Raw genomic sequence first — 18,840 nt, 5'->3', positions numbered from 1 at the left:
GTGTAGGCTTCTAGGTCCCATTTAGTGAGTGGAATAGTACAGTGTCATGGTTAAAAGTATGGACTCTGGAAAAATAGGGAATTGTAATAGCACCCACTTCTCAGGGTACTCGTGAGGATGAGTGGAATGAAATTCTGTGAAGCACACCAAGCATTCAGCAGGTGTGAGCCATTATATGTTCTAGGAGCTCTGGATTAATACCAGTTGATTCAAATTTGTTTTCCTAAATATAGGCCTTTAATACTATAAAAATGTAAAAGATTATAGAGAAAGGTAGATGGTTGGTACAAACAAGAAAGCTTATACTAAGGATATATTTTAAACGCCCAATGCCAAAATGTAACTTTAATTTTATCATCAGTGGGTTTTTGTTTCTTTTTTGAACTTGCAGAATCATTCCCATTTATGTCCCCTGTCCCTGCCTGTTGACATAACAGGATGCTTTGTTCTAAATACTTGACTGTTTTTGAAGTACTGCTGATTTTGTGCATTGTGTTTCAGGTAATTTGGTGAGTGGTGGAGTGGATAAAAGACAGATGGCCAGCTTCCAAGAATCGGTTGGTGAGACCAGCTCGCAGAGTGTGGTTGTAGCTGTGGACAGGTAATGATTTTATTCTTCATTGACCCTGAACTACCCAGTGGTTTGGTGGCCTCTCTGTAGTTACTGGACATGAATGATTCCTAATTTGTTTAACTGATACAAGTGTTGTTAGCTACAAATTGCTTAAGCGTCACATTTATTTGCATTTTGACCTTTTGGAAAAGGTATAACTTTAACATTGTGACAAATTATGTCAAAAATAAGAGTTTTTTGCTTATGTTGATGTTTTAAATTACCTTGTTTCCTTAGTAGAAATTATTTTTTTAAAAATCACAAGAAGAGTTTAGGATTAAAAGCCTACCCATGCTCACGCCTGTAATCCCAGAATTTTGGGAGGTCAAGGCAGGCAGATCACAAGATCAGGAAATCGAGACCATCCTGGCTAACACAGTGAAACCCTGTCTCTACTAAAAAATACAAAAAATTAGCCGGGCGTGGTGGCAGGCGCCTGTAGTCCCAGCTACTCTGGAGGCTGAGGCAGGAGAATGGCCTGAACCCGGGAGGCGGAGCTTGCAGTGAGCTGAGATCGTGCCACTGCACTCTAGCCTACGCGACAGTGAGACTCCATCCCCAAAAAAAAAAAAAAAAAAAAAAAAAAAAAAAAAAAAAAAAAAAACGCCTACGCATGCTCATGCCTGTAATCCCAGCACTTTGGGAGGCAGGTGGATCACAAGGTCAGGAAATCAAGACCATCCCGGCCAACATGGTGAAACCGTGTCTCTACTAAAATACAAAAAAAAAGAAATTAGCCGGGCATGGTGGCACATGCCTGTAATCCCAGCTACTCGGGAGGCTGAGGCAGAGGAATATCTTGAACCCAGGAGGCAGAGGTTGTAATGGGCCAAGATCGCGCCATTGCACTCCAGCCTAGCAACAGAACGAGACTCCGTCTCAAAAAAAAAAAAAAAGCCTACCCATGAATGAGAGTTGGCTGAGTTGACAGTTGCCTTTTTTTTTTTCCTCCCCTCAAAACTTTTCCATTATTTCTCTTTACTCAAAACTTGACCTAAAAATCCAGGAGAGATATTTCCCATAAAGAAGCTTCGTACTTATTAGCAATCGCTCTCAATTTCCTTTTCTTTCCTTCCCCCATTCCTTAGTCACTGTAACCACTGATCTACACATTTGCCTGTTCTGAACATTGTTCCATTGTCCATCTTTCCCTTTTTATTTTATTATTTTAATATTCATTATATTCTATTAACCACATGATTTCCTTATACTAACATCTTTCCCTTTAATTATATCCTTTTTCAACTCATGTATGTTGCCTCTGTTGTTAAGTACATATAATGTCATGTCTTTTGTGTTCCCATCTTCTTCCATTATTACTGCCTTCTTTGTGCTAAATAGATATTTTCTAGTATATCATTTTACTTCTGGTCATTTCTTGTACTATATCTTATGGCTTGATTGATTGATTGATTGATTGAGACAGTCTCGCTCTATCACCCAGTCTGGAGTGCAGTGATGCAATCTTGGCTCACTGCAACCTCTGCCTCCCAGGTTCAAGTGATTCTGCTGCCTCAGCCGCCCGAGTAGCTGGGACTACAGGCATGCACCACCATGCCCGGCTAATTTTTGTATTTTTAGTAGAGACAGGGTTTCACCGTGTTGGCCAGGCTGGTCTCGAACTCTTGATCTCAAGTGATCCACCTGCCTTAGCCTCTCAGAGTGCTGGGATTGCAGGCATGAGCCACTGTGCCTGGGCTCCCCCGTCTTTTGATGTGTCACTTTCTCTTCTGCTCACTATAGGTTTTTCTGCTTTCAAATCAGTTCACTTTCCTTGAACCGTTTTATACTTGTAATACCACATCATTTATTTCGGTGGAAGTGTCAGACCTGATGTTTCCTCTCTACCTTGTCTGAGAGTTTGAGAAACTTCAGCTTCCAAATCTAATTAAAAAGAAAAAACTGTGTGACCAGAGATCATCTGGCTTTTATGCCCAGTACTAAGACAGTAGCAGAATTGCCCTCAGGCTACCAAATGTAATGTTTATTTTTTATTTATTTTTTATCTTTTTGAGACAGAGTCTGTCTGTGTTGCCCAGGCTGGAGTGCAGTGGCGCAATCTTGGCTTACTGCAATCTCTGCCTCCCGAGTTCAAGCGATTCTTCTGCTTCAGCTTCCCAAGTAGCTGGGATTACAGGCGTCTGTCACCAGGCCCGGCTAATTTTTTGTATTTTTTATTAGAGACAAGGTTTCACCATGTTGGCCAGGCTGGTTTTGAACTCCTGACCTCAAGTGATACACACTCCTCGGCCTCCCAAAGTGCTAAGATTACAGGTGTGAGCCACAGCACCCGGTCTAATGTTTATTTTGTCTGGAATTATCTTCCTAGAATTTTTACTGGATCTACCAGACTGGATGGAAATGCAATAGGTATGTATTTGACTTACCTGTGAAAACTGCAGAAGCCTCATGCTATGACCGTCTAACTGTTCCTAACGAGGCTTTGCGTGTGTTGTTGGGTCTGGCCTGTAGTTGACTTTGTCCGCTGGCTGTGTGCTGTGTCCATGGATGAACTGGCTTCCCCCCACCATCCTCGCATGTTCAGCTTGCAGAAGATTGTGGAGATATCATACTACAACATGAATCGGATCCGACTACAGTGGTCTCGAATATGGCATGTGATTGGAGATCACTTCAATAAGGTAATTCTTCAAATTTAAAAACCATTCCTATTAAAAAAAAAAAAAGTAGGCAACTGAATTCAAAAAAAGTGATAAATAATTTGCCCTGTTTTTTAGATGCCTCTAATTCATTTTCCCTGTGCAGTCAAGGACAGCTTGATAGGAGTAATATCATACTTATATATTGGTAGCATTCATGTAGAATGAATTAAAAATCCAGTGGTATTGAAAATACTTTAATATCCCACATGCAGGATGTAGGCTAAGACCACAAAGATTATTACAGCCACTAGACAAATACGCTGATGCTTGGAAGCATTGTGAAATGAAATCCAGAAAGGCCTTTTAAATGACCTAATGTTAAGTTACGTTCCAGGTAGTTTTACTCTTCAGTGTCACTGCTTCTTGTATTCTGGCACCTATTGCCACCATTCTTCTGAAACTTTTATTGAAAAAATTAATATTTGGGCCGGGCGCGGTGGTTCACACCTGTAATCCCAGCACTTTGAGAGGCCAAGATGGGCAGATCACGAGGTCAGGAGTTTGAGACCAGCCTGGCCAACATAGTGAAACCCTGTCACCACTAAAAATACAAAAAAATTAGCCGGGCGTGGTGGTGTGCCCCTGTAATCCCAGCTACTAAGGAAATTGAGGCAGGAGAATCACTTGAACCTGGGAGGTGGAGGTTGCAGTGAGTCGAGATCGCACCACTGCACCCCAGCCTGGGCAACAGAGCAAGACTCCATCTCAAAAAAAAAATTAATAATTGTTTTTAAATCAGAAACAAGCCAAAGACCCATCTGGGTTCTAAAACTGACAACTGTTGGGAATAAACCAGACTGAACTTCTTCCTTCTTGCTCGTTACCAGAAGTTTTATTATATACATACAGACATATGCACACATGTTGAATAAATAAAATGTCAGATATGTGTTTTATCACGGTGAAAAAACTGGGAACAAAGCAATCAAAAGAAATGTATGGGGCCAGGCATAGTGGCTCACGCCTGTAATCCCAGCACTTTGGGAGGCTGAGGCGGACAGATCACAAGGTCAGGAGATCGAGACCATCCTGGCTAACACGGTGAAACCCTGTCTCTACTAAAAATAACAAAAATTTAGCCCAGTGTGGTGGCGGGCGCCTGTAGTCCCAGCTACTCAGGAGGCTGAGGCAGAAGAGTGGCGTGAACCCGGGAGGCAGAGCTTGCAGTGAGCTGAGATCACGCCACTGCCCTCCAGCCTGGGCGACAGAGTGAGACTCCGTCTCAAAAAAAAAAAAAAAAAAAAAAGAAAGAAAAAGAAATGTATGTATGTATGTATCTGTGATGTCATTTGCCTCTTAAGGGAAACATAATAATAGCTTCCTACCAAAACACATTTCATGATCTCAAGAAAATTTTCTGAAGCCTGGTGGTGAAGAGTTATAATACTAATGCTTAAAAATAGTGTTAGTAAAAAAAAAATCCAGAAATTCTGTACATTGAATAGAGGAAAATCTTAAAAAGTAGTCTACCATTGGGGTATAGAATAATCAATGGGGTGCTGGTAAATGATTTGTAGCATCTGCCAGTTTCTGTGTGTAAACACCCTGTCACAGCCAATTTAAAATTAGCAATATGATGTAACTAGGGAAGAGATGGGCACCCCATCACCTCTTGTAGACAGGTGCTAGTCTACTCCACCACTCCCCTGAAATGAAGCATTGTCAAATGTAGGCTTGCTTCTAACTTGGTACATCAGCTAATCAAAGTTCCTTGTTTTTCCATCAGCTCAAATTAAGGCACCTCACAGCACACTGTTTTACAAAATAATCTGAGTGCTTCATGCTGGGGAGTGTACAGATGAGACCCCTGCCTGCATGGAGCTCCCCGTCATTTTATGATAAAATAACTGATGGGAAAGGATCAAGCATGTCATATATCAGGGTTATTGAGAAAACATGGTCAGGGAAGGTCCCTCTTTGGAGGTGGCCTTGAGAGGCACAGGAGCCTGTGGATGACCCAGGGGAACTATTTGTTGAGTGGATGGTATCACTTTAAATAACTAACTCAGCACCATCTTACCCACTATTCTGAGTAAACAAATTCCTAATTGGACCAGTTGAAATAATTGATGTGAATTTGCTTGAGAAAGAAAATGTGAATCATTGCCATTACTGTACCTTGTATTCTTGTCCAAGCATGTGACAGCTAAGCCAGAACAAACGCTGCTCATTTATTCCACAAGATCATTTGGCTAGCAACTGTGGAATCCTTTGTTCTCTCAGAAATGACTAGCTAAAAGTTTGGTAAACGTTTTCCCAGCTCTTTAAAGTCTGCATTTTGTGTTCATTGGGACTTCTGTTTTGGGAGGGGAACATCAGTTTGCTCAAGTTACTCTTCCCACCTGTGATTCTGTTGTGAAGAATCTGTGTGTGCCAATTCTCAGTATGTGTGGACCACTTACAGGCAAGGTTGGGACATAGGGTGGCAGGTGGGAACCAGACATTTAATTGTCATCAACTTCATTACAGATGTCTGTTTATTTAATCAGTGCTGTTAAGCACCAGGTCATGGAAAACTCAGGAACTCCTTTTTTTTTTTTTTTGAGAGAGAGTTTCGCATTGTTGCCAGGCTGGACGGCAGTAGCTTGATCTCCTCTCATTGCAACCTCTGCCTTCCAGGTTCAAGCGATTCTCCTGGGACTACACACATGCATCACCACACCCAGCTAATTTTTGTATTTTTAGTAAAGACAGGGTTTCACCATGTTGGCCAGGCTGATCTGGAACTCCTGACCTCAGGTGATCTACTCTCCTCAGCCTCCGAAAGTGTTGAGATTACAGGCATGAGCCACCGCGCCCGCCCGCACTTTGGAACTCTTAACTTTTTCCACCACCTTGGAAAGATGTTCTTCCCCTTGTGAACTGGGGCACTTAAGAATCTTGCAGATTTGAAGAAATAGAGATGGCTCAATACAGCTGTAACTTAGCCCTCAGGGTGCTGGCAGAGTTGTTCGCACAGTCACATGATTCTCTTAAACTAGGGGCACCAGCCCTGTGTCCTGGGTGAGCAAAGCTTCACATTAAGCATGGTGTGTATGCTTGGAACATCTGTTTTACCTGGATATTTAAGAAGGGAATATTCTTTTTGTTAGTCTCTAATTACATTAACATGCTCCCCTTTAAACAAAAATTACAGCTAAAACATCTTTGGCCACCCTCCCCCACATATCTGGCCCTCCCCAAAGCTAATTATTCTTACTAGTTTGTTGTATATCTTTCCAGACATTTTTGTATTCATGTGCATATGTATGTACTCATAGAAATATTACAGATAATATTGTCTTGGTTTGTTTCGCTTTTTTAAAAAAAATACTATACATAGCATTTTGTAACTTGTTTCTTCCACTTAGCAAGGAATCATAAAGATTTAACCATGTTAGCATATGTAGATTTGTTCTCTTTTAAGAAATTGTAATAAAATATACATAACAGGCTGGGCACAGTAGCTCACTCCTGTAATCCCAGCACTTTGGGAGGCTGAGGCAGGCAGATCATCTGAGGTCAGGAGTTCGAGACTAACCTGGCCAACAAATACAAAATTAGCCAAATACAAAAATTAGCAGGGCGTGGTATTGGACGCCTGTAATCCCAGCTACACGGGAGGCTGAGGCAGGAGACTATCTTGAACCCCGGGGGGTGGAGGTTGCAGTGAGCAGAGATTGTGCCATTGCATATCAGTCTGGGTGACGAGCAAAGCTCTGTCTCAAAAATAAAATAAATAAAATAAGATAAAAAAAAATAACCATCTTAACAATTTTAAGCGTGCAGTTCAGTAGTGTTAGGTACACTCACATTGTTGGGCAACAGATCTCAAGGACCCCAAACTAAAACTGCATACCCATTAAACAGTAACTCCCACTTTCACCCTCCTGACCACAGGCAACCACCATTCTACTCTGTGTCTCTAGGAACTTGACTACTATGAGTACCTCATATAAGTAGAATCATGCTGCGTTTGTCCTTTTGTGACTGCCTTATTTCATTCAGCATAGTAATGTCTTCAAGGTTCATCTATGTTGTAGCATATATCAGAATTTCCATCCTTTTCAAGGCTGACTTTATTTATTTATTTATTTATTTATTTATTTATTTATTTATTTATTTATTTTTGAGATAGCATTTCGCTCTTATTGCCCAGGCTGGAGTGAAGTGGCAAAATGTAGGCTCACTGCAACCTCTGCCTGCCGGGTTCAAGCAATTCTCTTGCCTTAGCCTCCCAAGTACAAGCAATTCTCCTGCCTCAGCCTCCCAAGTAGCTGAGATTACAGGCACCCACCACCATGCCTGGCTAATTTTTTGTATTTTTAGTAGAGACACAGTTTCACCACATTGGCCAGGCTGGTCTTGAATACCAGACCTCAGATGATCTGCCCGCCTCAGCCTCCCAAAGTGCTGGGATTACAGGCGTAAGCCACCACGCTTGGCCCAATTTTTATTTTTTTAACTTTTTTTTTTTTTTTTTGAGACGGATCTTGCTCTGTCACCCAGGCTGGAGTGCAGTGGCACCATTTTGGCTCACTGCAACCTCTACCTCCCAGGTTCAGGCAATTCTCCTGCCTCAGCCTCCCCAGTAGCTGGGACTACAGGCATACGCAACCACACACAGCTAATTTTTGTATTTTTAGTAGAGACAGGGTTTCACCATGTTGGGCAGGTTGGTCTTGAACTCCTGGCCTCAGGTGATCCTCCTGCCTCAGCCTCCCAAAGTACTGGGATTACAAGTGTGAGCCACCACACCCAGCCCCAATTTTTCATTATTACAAATGATATTGCTGCATTCTATTTGTTAAAAATAAAACATTGGCTGGGCACAGTGACTCATGCCTGTAATCCCAGCACTTTGGGAGGCTGAGGTGGATGGATCACCTGCAGTCAGGAGTTTGAGACCAGCCTGGCCAACGTGGTGAAACCCTGTCTCTACTAAAAATACAAAAATTAGCCGAGCTTGGTGGCGGGCACCTGTAATCCCAGCTACTCAGGAGGTTGAGGCAGGAGAATTGCTTGAACTGGGGAGGTGGAGATTGCAGTGAGCTGAGACCACACCATTGCACTCCAGCCTGAGCAACAGAGCAAGACTCCGTCTCAAAAAATAAAATAAAATAAAATAAAATATTATCAGGTCAGACCACATATCAATGAAATGGCTCACTTGGAGCAGGCCTCTGCAAGATATCCCCACATCGGAAACATTCTCTTGCTGTTTTTAGAGATTCTCCTTGAGAGAAAAGTCTGAAAAGCACCAGCCAAATATTTACCCATAACTCCAGTTCCGAAAAGTAGGCAAACCATAGACAAGTACAATTTTTAAGGAAATTGAAAAGCCTCAATAATTTTGCAGAATTTTTGGAGGTTGATGATATTTATTTTATAGTCATTTGCTTTAGATGACAGACATTGGGAAAGTGTGAAAAGGCTTTCCATAGACTGTAAAGGCTTTTGACCCTTCGTATGTATATATTTGGAGAAAATTAAATAGCACCTTGGGAGATGTTGTTTAATGGGTATAGAGTTTCATTTTTTCAAGATGAAAAGAGTTCTCTGCCGGGCTGGTGGCTTACTCCTGTAATCCCAGCACTTTGATTGAGGCGGCCTGATCACTCGAGTTCAGGAGTTCGAGACCAGCCTGGCCAACATGGTGAAACCCTGTCTCTTCTAAAAATACAAAAAAAAGTAGCTGGACGGGGTGGCAGGCGCCTGTAATCCCAGCTACTTGGGAGGCTGAGGCAGGAGAATCGCTTAAACCCAAGAGGCGGAGGTTGCAGTGAGCCGAGATGGTGCCACTGCACTACAGCCTGGGCAACAGAGTTAGACTTTATCTTAAAAGAAACAAGAAGAGAAAAGAAGAGTTCTGATTGGCTTCACAATAGTATGAATATATACTACTGAACTGTTCACTTAAAATGGTTAAGATGGTAGATTTTATGTTATGTATATTTTACAATTTGAAAAATTGAGTATAGTTGCAAGTTTAATAGCAAAAGAAAAAAATAGATTGGGCGCGGTGGCTCACCCTGTAATTCCAGCACTTTGGGAGGCCGAGGCAGGTGGATCACCTGAGGTCAGGAGTTCGAGACCAGCTTGGCCAACATGGTGAAACCCCATCTCTACTAAAAATACAAAAATAAGCTGGTCATGGTGGCGGGCACCTGTAATCCCAGCTACTCGGGAGGTTGAGGCAGGAGGATTGCTTGAACCGGGGAGGTGGAGGTTGCAGTGAGCCGAGATCACACCACTGCACTCCAGTCTGGGCGACAGAGCCAGACTCCATCTTAGAAAATAATAATAATAATAATAATAAAATGAAATTAAGAAAAGCAAAAAGTAGCACATTTTAAATGCATATTTAATTAACTATGCAATACTGATTTCATTGTTACACTTAAAATAAAATTGGACAGATCATAGCCAAGAAATAGCATCTTCTTTTCTCCTTAGGTGTGTTTTCCTTGAATGTTTGTTTTGAAGGTAGGCTGTCCATCTTTGCTGTTGAGAGACCCACATCGGTCATTATTACACTATACCTGTTTCACATCAGTTCCTGTTCTTGCTCAGGTTGGCTGCAACCCTAATGAAGATGTGGCTATCTTTGCTGTTGACTCATTAAGGCAACTCTCCATGAAGTTTCTTGAGAAGGGTGAATTAGCCAACTTCCGTTTCCAGAAAGATTTTCTGAGGCCCTTTGAGCATATTATGAAGAAAAACAGGTATGTGTTTTGCTCTGGAAGACGCTTGGTCAAATTCCCCGTTGGGGCTCCCAGAAGCCCTCCTAACACTAACCACATGATTTTTTTCCTCCGTTGTCAGTGGAAACAAATAGAATGAATAGACTGTGATTCACATTGATTTTCCTTAAATAAATCTCACTAAAATCTATGTGTAGCCTTTCCTAGGAGGACAGATGTCACCCTGCAACTTGTAGAAATATGTCATGAACCAGCTGGGCACAGTGGCTCACGCCTGTAATCCCAACACTTTAGGAGGCCGAGGCGGGTGGATCACGAGGTCAGGAAATCGAGACCATCCTGGCTAACACGGTGAAACCCTGTCTCTACTAAAAATACAAAAAATTAGCCGGGCATGGTGGCAGGCGCCTGTAGTCCCAGCTACTCGGGAGGCTGAGGCAGGAGAATGGCGTGAGCTCAGGAGGCAGAGCTTGTGGTGAGCCAAGATCGAGCCACTGCACTCCAGCCTGGGCAAAAGAGTGAGACTCCGTCTCAAAAAAAAAAAATATGTCACGAACCCCTTTTGGGGCTGGTGCTGAGGGAGATTAAAAAAGAGCCACTGCAGAAGCATCCTCAAACCAGGAGAAGAATTATGTGACCCAGCACTTCTCCCGCAGGGAGGTCATAAAAGAGGTCAGGATACCGGGCCTTTGAAGCAGCCATACTGTTCATTTATTCACTTGGCCTGGACTTATTGAGACCTGCCATCTGCTAGGTACTATAAAGAAGACATTTTAAAATCCCTGTTTTTGGCCAGGCGTGGTGGCTCACGCGTGTAATCCCAGCACTTTGGGAGGCCGAGGCAGGTGGATCACCTGAGCAGGAGTTTGAGACCAGCCTGGCCAACATGGTGAAACCCCATCTCTACTAAAACTACAAAAGTTAGCCGGGTGTGGTGGTGGGCGCCTGTAATCCCAGCTACTCAGGAGACTGAGGCAGGAGAATCGCTTGAACCCGGGAGGTGGAGGTTGCAGTGAGCCAAGATCACGCCATTGCACTCCAGCCTGGGCAACAAGAGTGAAATGTTGTCTCAAAAAAAAATAAAATAAAAATGAAATAAAATAAAATCCCTGTTTTCATTCAGCCTTAAATAGTTGCACCTGGGTGTGATGGGCATACAGGAGTTCATTACATATTACTCTACTTTTCTCTGTGTTTTAAACTTTCCATAATAAAATTTAAAAACAAATCTCTTTAATTCCAATAGAAAAACAAATAAATACCAGTGGTGGTAATGTGCTCTGAAGGACATTATATATATCAAGGTAAGGGGATAGGGATGGAAGTGCTATTTTATCCAGGGCAGCCAGCTAACACGTGTTTGGTAAGGGCACCCTTAGGAAAAGGCCTGAAGGAAGTCAGGAATAAACTGAGAGTGGCCATATGCTGCCTTGGCATGAGAATTAACGAATGGGGAAGAGCAAAAGCAAAAGGCCCGTAGCAGGTAGTGCTTGGCATAGGTAAGGAGGCCAGTGTGGCTTGAATGGAGAGAACAAGGCAGGTAGTAGAATGTGAAGTCCCTCCCAGTGGTAGCAGGGTGCCTAGCTCACATAGGAGCTGTCGGCCATTGTCAGCACTTTGGCTTGCTCTCTGTGAAAGATGGAAGCTGTTGGAGGTTTTTTTTTTTTTTTTTTTTTTGACGGAGTCTCTCCTGACCTCATGATCCGCCCTCCTGGGCCTCCCAAAGTGCTGGGATTACAGGCACGAGCTACTGTGCCCGGCCTGCCATTGGAGGATTTTAAGCAGAGAAGTGAAATGATCTGACATATTTTAAAGGATCACCCTGCATTTATCCATGGAAAATGAGGAGCAGTAGGATGAGGTAGGAGGCCATTGTAGTTGGCCAGGTTTGGACCAAGGTGGGAGCAGTGGCAGTGATGGATTAGATTCTGTGCACATTTGGAAAGGGAATCTTACACCATGTGCTGATGAATTGGCCATGGAGCATAAAGGAAGAGATGTCAAGGATGACTTTTGGTCCTAATTCCTCTTGTCTGCTACTCCCCTAAAAAGTGTACTTCAGATCAGCCTGGATCTTTTTTTTTTTTTTTTTTTTTTTTGAGACGGAGTTTTGCTCTTTTTGCCCAGACTGGAGTTCAATGGTGCGATCTCAGCTTACTGCAACCTTTGCCTCTTTGGTTCAAACAATTCTCCTGCCTCAGCCTCCCAAGTAGCTGGGGTTACAGGCACGCACCACCATGCCCAGCTAATTTTGTATTTTTAGTAGAGATGGGGTTTCACCATGCTGGTCAGGCTGGTCTCAAACCCCTGACCTCAAGTGATCCACCTGCCTCGGCCTCCCAAAGTGCTGGGATTACAGGCGTGAGCCACCACACTCGGTCTTTTTTTTTTTTTTTTTTTTTAAAGAAAATGGAAGCTCCCAAGCTGGATGCCAGAGCAAGCTGTTAGGGTAGTGAATAAAAGGGTACCAGAAAAGTTTCCTTGACATGTCTCTCTTTCTCCTAGTGTCTGTATGTCTGCTTTATTGCTCATTTTAAGAGAACCAAAATTAAACCCAGAGTCTGGCATCACCCTTTACATTAGCAAATACGCAAAAGTATTTTCCTACCTTTAGGAACACCATTGAGAGTGCCTGAGGAGACTGAGTCCTCACATGGCCAAGCCACGTGTGCAAGCCTAATTGCACGGAAGCCCTCATCTGACTCCAGGCCTTCCCTGCCTGTCCTATTCCCATTTGAAAAGGGGCAGAGTGAGTTTAGAATCACATGTTTCCAGGCACTCTCAGATACTGTAGGTGGAACTGTAACTTACTGTAACATTTCCAAAAGTATTTTAGTGATAAGTGTCAAGAATCCTGATATTTTTATGCCCCTTTGACTCAGTAATTCCACACTTCTGTAATTCTCCAAAGCAGTTAATGTGAAATATAGTAAAGCATTATAAGTCACAGAAAATAGTTTTCTAGAAAAAAACAATCTAAATAAACAAGTGTTAAAGTAAATGTTGGTACAGGCACAACATGGGATATTGTTTTGTTGTTAAAAATATTCACAATGTTTGGCTGGGTGTGGTAGCTCACGCCTGTAATCCCAGCACTTTGGGAGGTTGAGGCAGGCGGATCACCTGAAGTCAGGAATTCGAGACCAGCCTGGCCAACATGCTGAAACCCCGTCTCTACTAAAAATACAAAAATTAGCCGGGCGTGGTGGTGCATGCCTGTAGTCCCAGCTACTCAGGAGGCTGAGGCAGGAGAATCACTTGAACCTGGGAGGTGGAGGTTGCAGTGAGCCAAGATCGCACTACTGCACTCCAGCCTGAACGACAAGAGAAACTCCATCTCAAAAAAAAAAAAGTTCACAATGTTTATAATGTGGTAAATGACTAATACTTTAGAGAAAAGGACAGGTTGTAGAATTGGACAGACAATATAATAGAGATAGTGAAACGTGTATCTCTCCATATGAAATACCATATATCATGTAAAGGATTTTTTTTTTTTTTTTTTGAGATGTCTTGCCCTGTCGCCCAGGCTGGAATACAGTGGTGCAATCTCGGCTCACTACAATCTCTGCCTCCCAGGTTCAAACTATTTTCCTCCCTCAGCCTCCCAAGTAGCTGGAATTACAGGCGTGCATCACTATGCCCAGCTAATTTTTGTATTTTTAGTAGAGGCGGGGTTTCGCCATGTTGGCCAGGCTGGTCCTGAACTCCTGACCTCAAGTGATCCACCTGCTTCGGCCTCCCTAAGTGCTGGGATTACAGGTGTGAACCACCATGCCCAGGCAAATTTTTTTTTATCATACTTTTTTCTGTATTTTCCAAAACTTTTACTATCATCATATCTTTCTTTTAACAATAAGGCAAAAAACATTATAATAAATATAGTTTCGTCAAAAAGTTGCTTTATTCTCCATGGGGAGACAACCATGAATTCATTTTTATTATATATTGGAAGTTACTTATGTTGTGTAGTCAGTCCTTTGTTATCTGCAGGTGACATGTTTACTTTGTGAACTTTCAGCCAATTTTTAACTGTTTTGATTTTCTCCTTGCCTTCTCTAAATGGCCTTTCCTATTATTGGTTAGTGTGAGCCTGGAAGACAAACATGAATGTCATTCTAAGCCAGATAAAATTTGAAAGTCATGAGCCTGGGAGGCAGAGGTTGCAATGAGTCGAGGTCGCTCTACTGCATTCCAGCCTGGGCAACAGAGCAAGACCTTGTTTCAAAAAAAAAAAAAAATTGAAAGTCAAACCTGCAATCCCAAGGCCACTGTACTGACTTTTAAAGATAGTACTATTGAAGCAATAGGCTTATATAGCTTTCCTTCTTGCTATTTGTGAGATAATAAGGTTCCTCCATAATTGTATGTCTTAACAGGTTGAGAGACAATTGCAGCTGTTCCAGAAAATCAGCCATTTTCTCTATCTTCAAGTTTTACTTTATAATAATTTAGGTAAACATTGCACCTTAAATTATATATGTATACTCCAATCCACATATATGTGTTTATCACATAGGTATATTCCTACCCAAAAATCTAAGAAGATACACACAAGAATTTAGTAATGATTATCTCTAGGTGGCGGAATTATATTATTTGAAATGCTTTTGGCCAGAAAAACTGACCAGCAGTGACTTAAACCGCAAGGCTATTTATTGTTTTCATAACAAGAAAGAAGTCAGAGGCAAGCATTCAACTTTGGTTCCATGGCCTGGCTAGGGGCTATTTGAGACCCAGGCTTTTTCCTTTCCTCTTTCCTTTCCTTTCTTCCATTCAGAGGGTCAGCTTTTCAACCTTGAGTTCATTGTTTCGTGATTGCAGGATGGTGGTTGTAGCTCTATGCAGCATGCTAGGTTTGGAATGGAAGTGAGAGGAAACGGGGCAGAGCCCAAATGTGGATTGCTGTGTGCTATAAGAAATGTTTAAGTGCTGCTTCTAAGGGATGAGCTATGTTCATTTCTCTTCCCATTCTCCAAAGTACAGACGCCGTCCCATTCTTTCCTCAGGTCTCCCACCATCCGGGACATGGCGATCCGCTGCATTGCCCAGATGGTGAACTCCCAGGCGGCCAACATCCGCTCAGGTTGGAAGAACATCTTTGCCGTGTTCCACCAGGCAGCCTCTGATCATGATGGGAACATTGTGGAGCTGGCCTTCCAGACCACTTGCCACATTGTCAGTAAGTGGCTCTGTTCCCTCCCTACTAATGTCCCACCTGCAAGTCTAGAAGGGTTCACTTGCTTTCTATTTTACTACCTACAGGGGCTTCCCTACCTTGGCTCTGCTGTGATGTAGTAATGTACCAGGCCGTGTTGTAAGCACTTGATGAGTATTAATCTTGATCTTAACTCTGTTTTGACTTTCTCCTTGCCTCCTCTAAATGGCCTTTCCTGTTATCAGTCAGTTTGGGTCCAGTAGATAAACGTGAATGTTATTTCAAGCCATATGAAATTTGAAAGTCAAATCAATCCCACGGCCACTCTAATGACTATGAAAGAATTACAGTCAATTCTTATTATTGGTGGATTCTGTGTGCATACTCACTAAAATGTATATACATTAATAACTCCACAACCAGTACTCATGGTGTTTTTGTGGTCATTTGCCAACATGTGCATGCACAGAACAGCAAAAACTTGAGTCACCCAAGGTGCACGTTCCCAGTTGTGGTGGAAGAAGGTGGCACCCTGCCTTCTTGTTTGAGCTGTCATGACATAAACAAGTGTGCTTAATGTGGCCTATCAAGTGCCATGTTTTTTTTACATTTTTGTGCTTTTTGTTGGTGATTTCACTGTTTAAAATGCCCCCCAAGCATAGTGCTGAATGCTGGGTAGTGTTCTACGTGCAGAAAGGCTGTGATGTGTCTTATGGAAAAAATATGTGTGTTAGATGAGCTTCCTTCAGGCATGAGTTACAGTGCTATATTGGCTGTGAGTTCAGTGTTAATGAATCAACAATATCTATTAGATAAGGTGTCTTTTCATGTCTTGATCAGCTGATGAAAATGTTCTGACCAGAGACTTGCAGGAATCTAGCTCCTTATCTCCATATTTTCCCTAAGAGCCATGGTTCAGTATTCTTGAATTCAGTGTTTATGGCAACTTTATAGAATGTAACTATCAGGAATAATGAGAACAGACTATCTCATTATTTCCCCCATGTTACTAAAGAGGAAATTGAGGCACAGAAAAATAAATACAACAACTTGCCTGAGGACACACAGTTTGGATGTAGTGGAACCAAGACTTGCACTCGGGCAGTCCAGCCCAGAGTTAGTGCAGTGTCCCCCTCCTCTGGACTGACCAGGAGTCCTGGGTTCTGCCTGCGAGCATGTAACAAGATGTTTACTTCATCTCTATGGAAATTTTTAGGCATCGAGTCATCTTTGCACATAGTTGGCGTTCAGTAAATGAATGAATTGATATTTGGGCCTTTACGTCATTGCTTGAGCTCAGGAAGACTGTCTAGCCCAAGCTGTACCCAATGCATACATTCCTGAGTAATCTAGTAAGAAAAACTGTCTTCCAAAGATACTGACATGCTTTTCTTAGATTTTCACAGTTAATTATCTCTGATATATGTGTGTGTGTGTATGTGTGTGTGTGTGCACTCACGTGCATTTTTTCATCCCCATTTCTAAATCCTGGTCTTATGAAAAATGTGCCTTGTGTTCCCCCAGCAACTATTTTCCAGCACCATTTTCCTGCAGCCATCGATTCCTTTCAGGATGCTGTGAAGTGCTTATCAGAGTTCGCCTGCAATGCCGCTTTTCCTGACACGAGCATGGAAGCGATTCGGCTCATCCGCTTCTGTGGCAAATACGTCTCTGAGAGGCCTCGGGTTCGTTTTTCCCCATCTTACTCAGATGGGCAGTGAAGGGAAAAGGTCATGGAGCAGAAATTCTTGCTCCTAACAAAGAGCTTTCCAGCTACTCTTTTAGAAATGTGTGTTTGCCCTAAATTAGGTGTTTATTTCAAAATGCTGCCATGACAGGGAGTTAGGCCTTTTCATTATTTGGTATATATGAAATTCTGTATTTTATTCATACTGAACCTATGGTATTCTACAAATTGTTTTTGTAGAAGTTAGTTGTATTTTAGCTCAAGAAGCTAGACCTTTCTATTTGAAAGAAAACAAACCTCCCTTTTAGGAAATGGCATTATGTCTTTGTAATGTGCCTGAGAAATCATATTTAAAAATCACCTTTTGTTTTCTCCTGAAAATGATGGGGGGTTTTTTTGATGTGTCTCATCTTTCTAAAGAGGCCTATTTGATTTAAATGACAGAGTCCCAAAACACTGAAATAGGGTGAAAACAAGTCCATCTAAACTATGATGTCCTGTGTAGATCTCTACTTTAGTTTCCTTTACAGAAAGCTATAAACCTGTAAGATGATATGTCTCATCTCTTACAACAGCTCACTAAGATGTGATGATAATGAGAGCCAATGTTGATTGAGCACTTAGTACTTGTTGGGCACCATTCTAGGTATTTTCTGTGTGTTGATTCATTTAGTCCCCATGTCAGACCTATGAGATGTAATTATATCCCATTGTACAGGAGAGTTAACTGAAGCACAGAGAGAAATTGCCTAACATTAGATAACCAGAGTTGCTAAAGAAATTTCAATACCACTTCAAGAGTGGTTACAGAGCAGAGGGGTCAAAATCCCAGAAATAAGGCAGAGAGTAGGGCTATACATGCAGACTGTAGAAAGACAAGGTCCTAGCTGTATGACCTTGAGCAGCTTACTGAAGCTCTTGATGCCTCAGTTAATTCATCTATAACCCAGGACCATTGTTTCTACCTGCCACTTGGAATCCTTGTGAGAATTGTTAATCCATGAAAAGAACTTTAACAGTGCCTGGCCCATAGCAAGCACTCAGTCAGTAGTAGCTGCTGGTATTATTTTAAGTAATATGTATGACAGTAACATTCCAGAAAGACCTAAGATAATGAATCATCCTGGATATTTTGTCAATACCATTTGACCGTTAAGCTCTTCTTAGTATAACACCTCCCACCCCCAGGACTCTTGTGATCTGCCCCCCTTCAACTTGTTCTAAAACCTGCAGAGGTCCATAGGTTTGTACTGGGAAACTGCTCATATGCCCTTTGGGAAAGATAATGTCTTTGTGTAGTCTGTTCCCACCGTGCCCTTGCTGAATGGAGATTTTTGGGAGAGAAAAATGTGTGGGGCTTTAATCTGCATATAGTTCCCTTTCAGTTCCTTCCTTTTGCATGCTTAGTTTACACCCGAGATGTGATTTTCATCATAGGTGCTACAAGAATACACAAGTGATGACATGAATGTAGCTCCTGGTGACAGAGTCTGGGTCCGAGGCTGGTTCCCCATCTTATTCGAACTCTCCTGCATCATTAATAGATGCAAGTTAGATGTACGAACAAGGTAACCATGTTCCCGTGCAGTGGCCCCTTACATCACTGAAATGAAGCTCAGTCACTTGCTCACCTGACCCCATTGTCTTCTCTGTTGTTCTCTTCTCCACCATTCTCTCTTCTGTGCCTGACTTTGTTTCCTCCAGGGGACTCACGGTCATGTTTGAGATCATGAAGAGCTATGGCCACACCTTTGAAAAGCACTGGTGGCAGGACCTGTTCAGAATCGTGTTTCGGATTTTTGACAATATGAAACTCCCTGAGCAACAGTCAGAGGTAGGTGATAACTACAGCACTGCCCTAGGTATGATGGAGAGGAAAGCCTTTCTGGCCTGTATTTGCCTCTGGGGGCTGTATCATCGTCTACCCAGAGTTCTTAAATACTGAGCAACTTAAGGTTTTAAAAATGGAAACACCTTTCTGATACTCTCCTACCAGTATCAGCTAGTCCTGAGTGACTCTCCCCATGTTCAGAGGA

The 18,840-nt window shown here is 42.3% G+C and overlaps 1 protein-coding gene across 3 annotated transcripts in view; it reads left to right on the top strand.

Annotated features, from left to right (window-relative positions):
• The window catches only part of ARFGEF2 (ADP ribosylation factor guanine nucleotide exchange factor 2), a 115,559-nt gene that overhangs the window by 73,780 nt on the left and 22,939 nt on the right, over positions 1 to 18,840 (top strand). For all 3 annotated transcript variants that reach the window (XM_032142285.2, XM_032142284.2, XM_058432751.1), the window contains exons 23-30: positions 502 to 601; positions 2,943 to 2,983; positions 3,086 to 3,255; positions 9,829 to 9,980; positions 14,969 to 15,141; positions 16,642 to 16,802; positions 18,242 to 18,372; positions 18,509 to 18,638. In XM_032142285.2, the coding sequence (XP_031998176.1) occupies positions 502 to 601; positions 2,943 to 2,983; positions 3,086 to 3,255; positions 9,829 to 9,980; positions 14,969 to 15,141; positions 16,642 to 16,802; positions 18,242 to 18,372; positions 18,509 to 18,638 (1,058 nt within the window). The remainder of the gene's footprint in view (positions 1 to 501; positions 602 to 2,942; positions 2,984 to 3,085; positions 3,256 to 9,828; positions 9,981 to 14,968; positions 15,142 to 16,641; positions 16,803 to 18,241; positions 18,373 to 18,508; positions 18,639 to 18,840) is intronic.

The sequence above is a fragment of the Hylobates moloch genome, unplaced genomic scaffold (genome assembly GCF_009828535.3).
Source record: "Hylobates moloch isolate HMO894 unplaced genomic scaffold, HMol_V3 SCAFFOLD_21, whole genome shotgun sequence".
Taxonomy (NCBI): domain Eukaryota; kingdom Metazoa; phylum Chordata; class Mammalia; order Primates; family Hylobatidae; genus Hylobates; species Hylobates moloch.
This window is presented reverse-complemented; position numbering and strand designations above follow the sequence as displayed.